Source organism: Lathyrus oleraceus, chromosome 7, assembly GCF_024323335.1.
Source record: "Lathyrus oleraceus cultivar Zhongwan6 chromosome 7, CAAS_Psat_ZW6_1.0, whole genome shotgun sequence".
Classification (NCBI taxonomy): domain Eukaryota; kingdom Viridiplantae; phylum Streptophyta; class Magnoliopsida; order Fabales; family Fabaceae; genus Lathyrus; species Lathyrus oleraceus.
The window spans coordinates 346,200,897-346,212,725 of NC_066585.1; the positions used below are offsets into that span (position 1 = coordinate 346,200,897).

General features: G+C 33.3%; 1 protein-coding gene and 1 long non-coding RNA gene across 2 annotated transcripts; one reads left to right on the plus strand and one right to left on the minus strand.

Moving 5' to 3' along the window:
• Window positions 1-2,304: 2,304 nt before the first annotated feature.
• LOC127105333 (uncharacterized) lies at window positions 2,305-11,386 on the minus strand. Its single transcript, XR_007794988.1, has 3 exons — window positions 11,189-11,386; window positions 11,006-11,089; window positions 2,305-2,758 (listed from the first exon to the last, which is right to left on the minus strand). It is a non-coding gene; the product is annotated as an uncharacterized LOC127105333 (long non-coding RNA).
• LOC127105332 (zinc finger protein ZAT9) lies at window positions 3,483-5,348 on the plus strand. The gene has a single exon (XM_051042507.1). The coding sequence runs from the start codon at window positions 3,838-3,840 to the stop codon at window positions 4,564-4,566; it is 729 nt and encodes a 242-aa protein (XP_050898464.1). The 5' UTR covers window positions 3,483-3,837; the 3' UTR covers window positions 4,567-5,348.
• Window positions 11,387-11,829: the final 443 nt, after the last annotated feature.

The window sequence follows — 11,829 nt, forward strand, 5'->3', positions numbered from 1 at the left end:
TTAATCTTGCAAGTTCATAAACTAGATCTCACTAGCGATCCATGTATATATTTTTTGACACTTCAATTTATTTCGAAAGAATATCGAAAGTTGAAATTGGATGAGGTGTATATTACCAACATAGAAAAGAGTTTTGTATACCCTAATAAAGTATCATGCTTAGGTAATGATTGACGCATACAATAGGGAGATAGATCTTAAGTTAATATCTGATTAGCTTGGAGTAAGCCTTAATAGTTGATCAGTATTGATTGTATATGTTTTTGTATCATGACCTTGATATATATTGTTTGTTAATATATATTTATCAGGCATTATATTTATTGTGTTACTTGTACATGACATAATAGAGTCCTTAAAATAATTAGTCTGTTTAATAATACATTAAGTGTTACTTAATCGTGAGACTTCATTAAACATAAGGATGTTATTCTTAAAGTATCCATAGTCAAACTTTATTGTCAAATAGGACAACAGTAATGCATAGAGACTATTATGTGAGTATATTGATGAATGTATCTCACAAGTCATGGATCTGAGATATCAAATCTTCACGTAGGTATAAATATTAGGAGTAATATTTATACTGGATTGACTCACCAGGAGAATACTACATAGTTTTGCTAGATACCGCTCACTATTTATAATATTAAATAAGTGATTTAATATTATTGATAATGTTACGATAACATATAGGGTCACACGCATAGAATATTGATAGTGGAATTGACGATTAAATTAAATAAAATTTAATTTAATTATGTTTTAATAATATTTAAATCATTTAATACATTAGCATATATAATTTATTTGATTAAATTTGATTTAATTAAAAAATGAGAATTTACAGTTGATTAAATTAAATATGATTTAATTTAATTAATATTTTATTTTATTTTATTAAAAAAAGTTTAATTAAATATAGATAATATCTATTTAATTAAAATAGTTTTAATTAAATAAGATTGGACTTATTTTGAAAAAACCCAAAATAAGAGCACTTGGATTTTAGTAGCTCTATAAATAGTGGAGTTATTTCCCCTGTCAATCATAATTATCAATTTTCTCAGAACAAGAGACGCTAGCACCGCATTCCACTTTATACTCGCGCGGATTTCATATAGAAGATGGTATTTTTCACGTTCGTGATCAAAGCTAAAACATGCTTCAAAAGCCCATTCAAAATCCTTATGTTGTATTTCATTTATGATTAATGTTTAATTAAGATCCGTTCATCGGGATTGTTCCACTAAGAGGTTAAATTTTAAAAAGAACTGTCATAAATCCCAACAGATGCATCTTTATGTTCGGTACAACACTAATCTCATGGTGTTCGAAGAAGAAATTGATAGTTGCATTTTCATCTTGAGGTTGGGTAATTACCACTTTGTCATGTGTGTGTCAAACCATATGGCATATGAATCTATTTGAGGAGCTGGACAGCACTGAGGGTGAGGTTGTCACACTCTTAGTTGACAACGTTTCCGCGATTAATCTTGCTAAGAACCCAATTGTACATGGGAGAAACAAACACAAAGATGAGGTTTCACTATTTAAGTGAACTTGTTAGTGAAAGAATGTTACAATTGGGATATTGCAAAAATGAGGACCAAGTTGTTAATTTGTTGACTAAGGGAGTCACAAAATGATGTGTTCAAGAGGTTAAAGATGAGCATGGACACAATATATTTGTAGCACTTGAATTAAGGTGGTGTATTGAAATTTTTATAGTAATTCAAGTGTTGTAACCGATTATCACGAATTGGTAACCGATTACAACAAAGTTGAAGCTGAATTAATTTCCAAATTAATTAGTATCAGGTGTAACCGATTATCCACTTTAGGTGACCGATTATAAACCCGAGTTTTTGTATTTTCTGTTATTATACTTGACCAAATTGTATCTCAATTAATTTGTAACTCCTATATAAGTGTTTATGATGCACTTTCACCCTGATTAATGAAAATATAGCATCTCATCCTCAATACTCTCTCTCTCTTTCAATTATCCTCTTTCACTCACCACATTCAAAATTACTTCACCTTTGTTTCACCAATCTTGTGGTTGTTTGTTCCAACGCTACCCATCATTCTTTTTTTCACCTGATGTTTATGGAGTCCAAAATCTGAAAAATGTTTCCAGATTCTAAAATTCATACTATTTTTTAACTTGGATGAAAATGCATTTCTAAAGAAGAAATTTGTTGATTTGTTGTGTTGTGTGATGCATCCAGGTCTCAATCTCCGAAGGTGACAAATGACATTTTCGAATTTTCATTGCATTTGAAAGTACTTCATAGGATGTAGTGAACAATGCTTATTTTGGACAAGTTCCACTATTACATGATATATATATATAGTAATCAACAACATGCAACTTATACAACAAATGCACATATATTTTGCTAGTGAATCCTGCAAGTTTGAACATCAATAGTTCAAACCAAAATAGTGCACTCCCTAGTTTTTTTATTGGTATATACTAAAACTTAAAAGTTTTCAAAATTCTCACGAATAAGGTTTAAATCCAAATAAACCTCTAGTATTCTATTTCTCTAAAACATCAAATTTTCGAACAAATGAAAGTAAATAATTTACAGTTGCACTAAACTTCAATTTTCACAGATTGTGTGGCTCCAACTATTTGTGTCGACTCTTATGTCTTGTGGACAGGCAGGAAGGACATAGAAAATTACCCAATATAGTGCGTAATGCAGTGATCCAAAGGCACAAGTTATGTTCCTACAACCTCCAAACTCTGTTATATGAATAAATTGTTAAGAAATAATCAGAAAAATTATGATAACAAATCATGGTTTTATTTATTTGTAAGCATTGATACAAAGAATGGATTTGGGGATACTGCAATGAATGTGCTCCCAAGTCTCAGCTCTTATAAGACATGAATCATAAACAGAAAATGCATAATATACAGAATGCATGCTAAAAATTATATATAATATATGTACAAAAATGGAGAGGCCATGCAATCAAAGATATTTTCTTCAAAATAAGTTTGCCAAAACTTTACCTTTTTAAGAAATACTCATCATGGAATCAATGGTAAAGTATAAACATGCATAATTTGAGTTAAATAAATACAGCAAATTTCAGTATTATATGTATATCAAATACTGTTTATAGTTCATTTTGTCCTTGAAATATAAAGCTCCTTAGCACTAAACTTAATGTTTAGTGCATATGTCTGCAACTTAACAAACATAAATTCTTATCAAATAAAAATAATGGATATTTGTAGTATCAATCATGATTAAAATAGAGAAAAAGTAGTAGATCAAATATATTGAAATGAAACGGTAAGTTGTCCTCAATTTGTTGCTTTTTTAGTAACCTGCGAAATGCCAATTGTCGATAAAAAAGATTGCAGTATCGCTACCTAGCGTAAAATAAAATAAACTATTTATTTTATACTTTCGGTAAAAAAATTAAATGCAAATGCAAAATCAGAATCTTAAATAATTTAATTATATCTTTCTTAAATTAAAAAAATTCAGGGTAAAGCAAAAAAACTCAAATGCAGAATAAGTTGATTGCACGCGATCGTTTCCTACATTTATTACGGCCTTTTCTTATTTTGTTCCTTTTGTATAAGGAAGCCTTTTTTTAAACCATGTTATATGTACAAAGTATCCACCACAATTTAATAGTGATTAATCTTCGTCAAGGAACCGGTTGCGCACTCAAAGTGAATTCACCTTTTCCTATAAGGAAGGCTTGTAACCCCCCTCCCCCCTCTATAAAATTCTGAATTCAACAAACACTTATCCACAACAAAGGGGTGAGGAAGTGTTTGGATTTTACTGTTTATTTGCAGCTATGGAGAAGAACAACGGCAAAGTCTGCGGGATTTGTGATAAGTGGTTCTCCAGTGGGAAAGCCTTTGGAGGCCACATGAGATCTCACTACGTCAAATTGCCGATTCCTCCAAAGCTTGAAACTAACAATCAAGTAGAAGATGATTCAGCCAATTCAACCCAGCATCCCATTCAATCTGCTTCCTCACTGAGTTTCAGATCTATGAAACGCAACTTGTCTGCCATCTCTGCAAGCTCAAACAGAGAAAACAAATCTGAGTCCTACCCACAAAACCCAACCCACAAAAGATCTAAATGCCTCCGCAAACAAAATGCAGCGGCCGATACAAAATCTCTGTCAGAACAAACAAGTCCAATAAGTGAAACTAAAATTCCTCAGGGTGCTTGGATAGTGTGGGATTTTTACAAACTCGCGCAGCAAGAGGAAGAGGCAAAGGCACAAAAAATAAACGAAATCAACGAAATAAAGGCAAAAGACAGTGGAAGCGGGAGAGGTGACTTGCTTGCTCAAGCTGACTCCCAAACCAGGTTCAAGTGTGAGAAGTGTGGAAAAGTGCTCAGATCTTTTCAAGCACTTGGTGGGCACAAAGCACACTGCAGAATTGACAAAGATGGTGACTTTATTGATCAGAAACCTTTTCAATGCCCATACTGCAACAGAATGTTCAAGAATGCTCAAGCACTTGGTGGACACAGGAGGGTACACTTTTCCGTTGCTAATGAGTTTTGACGCGTGTCAGTGGATCTCAATTTATCAGCTACAAGATGAAGAGGATAACCACACCTGTTCTGAATTTTCAAGTCCCGATGATATTTTAAGTTTCACAAAGCAATTGCGGAGATCAGAACTTACAGGTTTAATTTGTGATTCTGTACACAATTTTAGCTGTATTTAGTTCTGAGTGTTAAGAACAATATTTGCTTTCAATCATTTTAAGTTTGAATAATTTGGAATTGTGGGTTTACATTTATGTAAAAGAGGGATCTTTGCTTTTGATTACTGTTTAAGTGTTTTGGTTAGTAGTTTGTATCTTCTTTGTAGGTTAATTTGTGTTCAGTGTTATCAACTGCAGATTGCAGAAAATAATGATTTGTTCAAAGTTCGTTACGCAAGAGTGTTACAGTACTGATATAATCACTATTTGATGACATTTTGTACTAAATAGCGATTTGTTCAAATTCTGCTGCGTTACAATGCAACTATAGCCACTATTTAACATCAAATTCTGCTGCGTTACAACGCAACTATAGCCACTATTTAACATCAAATTCTGCTGCGTTACAAGGCAACTATAGCCACTATTTAACATCAAATTCTGCTGCGTTACAACGCAACTATAGCCACTATTTAACATCAAATTCTGCTGCGTTACAACGCAACTATAGCCACTATTTAACATCGGACATTATAAATCTCCATATCTCCATAAAGACCAAATTAATCATAATTTCTTTTGTTTGCACAAGTATGGTTTTAGATCAAACTTCATTGGCTCCTACTCTGTTTTTGAATTTTGGTAAAAATGTATAAAGCCTAGGATGACTTGCTTCTCTAATGTGACATTAGACCTCTATTTTCACAAGGTTTGTACTTATGAACAGTGCTACAGAAGCCATGGCACCGCCATTGCGAATGGCATGGCAGAATTTTCTAACAACCGCCATACAGTTCGGTGATGAGCTTGGCTGCAATGGTGTGTTTATGTGGCAGATTTTTGGCCTTCCGCCATCGAAAACACTGCATAGACTGATGAATAAAATTTTGTTGTTATTATATACTCGTAGAAGCTTCAACATAATTAGAAGTGTTGTCTGTGTTATCTAGGAAGAAAACTTTGTTTAAACTTTGGGTTGAACCACGTGTTCAGTACCAAGCTGCTATGCATGTGCTCTGGTATGGCTTTCTAGGGGAGAAATTAACCTTGATGAATTATCCCTTTTTCAAATTTTGAGAGTTTGTTTCAAGCCATTGCTGGCAAAAAGGCTAGATGTAAAAGAAATGCTTAAATATCATGATCCGACAAAAGAGGTATCAGATCTATCGCGAAAAGTTAAGATATGCCGCTATGATTCCAAAAATGACAAAACAGGGGGTTTGGGATTGTGCAAAAGTGTGGCACCTCTAATGAGGCCCAGGTGACTGAAAAAAGCGAACAAAACTGCACAGACAGAAACTAGTTCAAATAATTAAACATGAAAAAAAAAGCAAAACTCAAGCAGTTGAGAAGGATGAATGAGGTCGCATAGAAACCATAAATATATATCCGTATGTGTGTGGGCATGTAATTGGATGAATATAGATACTGGAAGCATATGGCATGCAAATAGAACAGAATGGAACTGCATATTTTGCTCTCTTCTCTTTGGTTCCACCTTTTTTCAGCGGTGTTGCCTATTGCGGATGGTGGTCCATGGCGGAGAGCCAAAATCCCGCCATACCAGAGACTTTGCAGCGCTCTTATAGCGGAATATGGCAGAAAACCCACCCCGTATATCTGCCATAGCGCCGCAATTGCGGATATTTGATAACTCTGTTTTTCAGTGAAATCAAAATGCAGTACTTGTTTTACTTTTTTTTAATTGAGTCGGTTATGTCCCAAATTATTTAGCAAATGCTACCTAAGGTACATTATCTACTTTTTTTTTTGAAAACCCGGTATTCGATCGATCTAACGACCGAGTAATTCCACCGTCCACTAGTGCCTAAGGATAAATTATAGTTGCTCTAATTAGTAATTACTATAGGTTAAGTGATACTCTACCATGTATACTAATCCTTTTTACTACACTCCCTGCCCTTGTGTTGCTGGAAAATATAAATATAACTATAAATAGAATACAAAAGGCCCTCTAGGACCAAGATGCGGGAATCCAATTGACGATGACAAAAATGAATTTTCGCCTCCATGATGTATCATCTATCAATCTCAGCTCATGCCAAATTCAACTTTTAGTAGTTAGAGAGTATCATTCTATGATTGAAGAAGGAAATAAGATATCCAGCGGGAGTTTTGAGATTAAGTTAGAGTTTCATTTTTTAATAAAATGGGGAAGGAGAAATTATGAAATTTTTTGACTAAGATGGGGAAAACCTTGCCATATGCGAATCCCAATTAACTCTTAAAGCCCCACATGTGCATCTCTGCTAACATTAACTCTCGAAGCTTTTAATTTTAAACCAAATTTACGGATGGAGTCATAATTTAGGGTGTTTTTACACTGTTCTTTCAAAAGAAAGTTAAAATATCAAATATATATTAAAATATTAGAATTAGAGTTTGACCTAACTCATTCCTATAAAATTGACTTGTAAAGTGAGGGGTGTCACTCTATATAAACTCTTATTAGACTCTATCTTTAACCAATGTGAGACTTAAGTACTTGGCTTTTTTTCAATACACCCCTCACGTCCAACACTATTGAGTTTGGTGCATAAACGGTGGGTGGTCTTAATTGTGGGATTTGATTTTTCCAATACGCCCCTTAATGCCCGGCACTATTCCTTATGCCCAGCACTATTGAGTTTGGCTCGCATATATATATATATATATATATATATATATATATATATATATATATATATATATATATATATATATATATATATATGGTGGGTGACTAGAATCGATAGGCTCTTGATATCATGTAAGAATTAAAATTTGGCCTAAATCACCCTACAAAACAGGCTTGTAAGGTGAGGAATGTCACTTTATATAAATTTTTATTACGCTCTATATTTATCCAATGTGGGACTTGGATACTAGAGTTTTCCCTATATAAAATATAGACACTGCCTTCCTAAAACCTACCCTCCAAAATTTAACTCCCAAACATACATTTTGGTTTTATTTGGGAGTTGTGAGGAGAAGGGAGAGGAGAACTTTGAAAAAAAGAAGGATTGGATGAAAAGAATGGAGAGATCTAAGTAGGAATGATTTTGGAGGATTTATTTTTATTCATAATATAAAATTATCCTAGTTTGGAATAACTAAAAAATTGTATTGGAAGAGAGGTATAAAGAGTTTGGGAGAGTTTAGATAAACTGTTGAACTTTAAGATATATTATAATATTCCAAAAATTAAAACTATGTTAATGATACACATTCTTTTATCACTATTCAAAATCATTCTTTCAAAAAAAAAACACTGAAGATTTCTCTATATTTGACTAATCCCTCATCCATCAAGGACCAAAATGATTTTAATATCATATTCTATAATGATGTCGCTTTTATCTACGTGGATACTATTAATGGATTATATTAGCCCAAACATGAAAAACTGGCAACAAAATGTTTCTTAACACTATATTTCCTTAGAAGTATAATTCTAGTCCATTGCATGTGTTAGAGGGAAGTGTTAAAAAACACCATGCGATCCTAATTCAATTACTTGTGAGAAAGATGGTTGATCTAAATATATAGCATTAAAAAGTAAGAATAACCGAGCCACTCACAAGTCACAACTTACAAGATGAAACTCTACACACTCGGAGTAGGGCACAAGATAGGGCACAAGCAAGCATCTGATGATGTCACTTTGTGTTGAAACTACATGTTTACCTATCTTAGAAGTTTAAGACTAAACCAAATTCTCAGATGCAAGTACAAGGAAAAACCATAGAAGTGCGAACAATATAAAATTGGCAGTCTAAAAGAATTTAGTCACAATCACAGACACCCAATCCCTTTCCTCTAAAAAAGAGTTGGTGCATGATGTCGTGTGCAGGACACCCCGAAATTCCATATACAAAAAACATAATTGACCAAATTCACCTTGGATACACAACATCACACCACATGGAATTGAAACAGTACTGTGACAGTGGAAAGCGGACGATGAAGATAGCACATAGGGTCAAACCCTCTTACATATTAAGTCTTTGTAATCATTGTTGATCATGGATTCTCCTAATTTAAAATTTATTTAAGATAATAACTAAACTTGACTTTGGCAAGTGAGAAGATTGGTTTCCCTCTTCCAAAGTGAGCTCTCCTCACCTTCGAGAAGAAAATATTGTGTCGAGTCAGCCAGAAAGTCAATTGTTTATATTAATCACATGTATAATAAGTTATGAATTTGCATGTATCTTTCTTAAAATTTGGATTGGACCTAACTCAACCTTACATAATCAGTTTATAAAGAAGGTTGTCAATAGCACCACTATAGCAGAAAAGTGTGAGTGGTAGGGCTCGGGTGCGATACCATCTCTCTGCGAGCCACCTTCAAAAGTCGCAGTTTTCGCAGCCACAAATTGTGACCGTCCTGCCATCCACAGGCTCACTACAGCTGTGCCTAATGGAGATAGGAATTGGAGGTGGAAGAACAAAAGTTTGAATAAGTGATGAAAATGACATATGATACTATCTATTTATGCTGCTTAAGTTTTTTCACCTGGCAATATTTCTTGACATTTTCGGTTAGTTAACTGCTCAACATAAAAATGAGTTCAAAGAAAATGTACTATCAATGTAAATTTGTTTTACACAAACATCCAATGAGAGTCCACTGTTTTGCCAAGTCATCCCACTCTTAGTTTATACTGAAATTGTTGATATGAAGTGGCAAAATGATGAGTTCCTATTTTGTCTGTAAAACAAATTTACACTATCTGTGCATGTCCCTTTAACTCATATAATTAAAAACATATATTTAATCATCAGGAATTCGATTACTGGTGAATAGTGAAGCCTGAACCATATCTTTGTTATTTTTCACTAATTCAATGACAAATCAAGTTTTAAAAACACTAGTTTCAATGTAGAAAAATAAAATCAATATTACACTTTTGCCTCTTCTAACTTGATTCTTTGATATCTTTTTCTATTCAAATTTAGCCCGCACATACTATCAATGCTATAGTCAAATGTTTCTTTCAATTCCCTTCATCCAAAAATTCTCCATATTTTTGTTTTATGCAGATCTTGGACACAAGCTAACTAGACAAACTCGGTAAGCCATCATAAATTCATTTGCAACTCTTCTTCTCATAGCAAGATTTACCCTAATGTTGAAGGGATCGCGAGTTGGAGTGTAGGGAATCACACCATCTTGTGATTCAAGCAGTGTTTCCAATTGCGGATGGCGGTCCATGGTGGAAAGCCATAATCCCGCCATATTGAGTTCTTTGTGGCACCGTCGTAGTGGATTATAGCAGAAAAGCAGCAAAATTGGTTGACATTTAATATCAACCATCGCGCCGCCATGGTGGATACTCAATAATATGGACTCAATAATTACTTAGCACGTCGTAATATCTTTAGGATTGGACGTGATGGGATCACACAAAAACAGCACGGATTGTAGTGGTATTGCAAGTTGGTTGCACGTGATTTGTTTCTTAATCTGGGTCCATTTTCAGCCACATAAAAAACTAGTTTCTTAAAGTTGAAGCAGTTCGGGTCGGGTTTAAAGAGTAGGTTCCAAATTTAAAACAGAAATAAAAACGTCTTTCTTCTTCCTCACACAATGTCCGTTCAGACTAAAAGCCAAAACAAATCCTCTTCTGCTAGCGATAGCAAGTCACCTCTTAAACTCTCATCTGCCCTCTTCCCTTTGTGTCTCCATTACTTGTGTGTGTTATTTATTAACTTGTTGTCATGAATTTATCTTTATGAACTTAGTTTAATGTTGTGATTTAGAGGTTATTTTATTCATCTATGATAAATTTTATGCATGTGCATATATAACTATATAACTATATATATTATACACGTATATTATACACATATATTATACACGTAAGTGTACTTTTTCCCTTATGATTCGTGCTATAGTTCTCGAGTTACGATCTTTCAACCCCCTCCCGATCTTATGTAGAATCTTAATTTTCAACACATTGATAAACCCTTTCATCCATTCATTTATGATGCTCGGAAACTTTAAACTTATTTCTAATTAGCATGCAAGTTAGCAACATGTCAATAACCAAGCAAGATGAAGTCCAGAAAAAATATATATAACAATCTCATCAGTCTTCTACCCTAGGGTTGAACACATAGCATACTATATAAAGCATAATTAGAAGGCATGACAGAAAATTGGTAAAAAAATCTAGTTAAATGGGGATTTTTCATATGTAGAAACATGATTGTAAAGCATATTCAGTATTAAAGAAATTTAAAAAACCAAACATGAAAGAATCTATCAAGATTGAATTGAATATCTACCTGGTCCAATTTTCAGTGATCCAAGAGAGAGAATGCTACGAGTGAATCAGGAACTCTTCAATTCCTATAAAATCTTTCAGTTCTCTACGAAAGAGAATAACAAAATGAGATTTGAATCGCGTATAGAAATAAATAGTAATAGCAAGTTTCTATAGCCGCAACTTTCAAGAAACTATCTCTAACCTGTCAATCTGGGAATCACGGTGCACAGTTGATAACTGATCAGCTGAGACGCCTTTTGCAGAGGCGGCTATGGCGGCCGTAAATCGCGCCGAAATCGCATCATCGGGCGCGCCACAGAAGGAGAGAGGGAAAGACAGATCTCTTAAGGATACCCTACGCTTGGGGTTGTATATTATCTATCTACCTTTTTTTCCATGGAAAAAAAATCTAGTAGTAACTCTACTAATACTATAGTTTATTTTCTTCATTAATTTTTTAAATTTTCATCGGCATTTTAAAAATCTGCTTTTTTTTTTTCTTTCATTTTAATCTTTTTGGAATTTTACTCTATTAAGCTAACTCAATGATACATTTATAGGAATATTCTCTTGAAATACGTGCATTTTATTTTTTAAAATTTAAAATTTTGTTTTATTCCATATAAAATTTTTAATAATAGTAACTTTAACTTGTGCCCCAAAGACATAAGTTAGCAAGACCCTTTACTCCATCAATAAATCTTAGACCAATTTGTAATTTGTAATAACATGAATTTATGATGGGTCAATTTTGAAGTAGCAATAATTAATTTTAGATTATTACTTATTACAACTAAAACTTACAATAATTGAATAAAACATAATTTGTAAAATAATTAAATC

Coding starts and splice junctions, on each gene's coding strand:
- LOC127105332 (XM_051042507.1), top strand. CDS start 3,838: ATGGAGAAGAACAACGGCAAAGTCTGCGGGATTTGTGATAAGTGGTTC.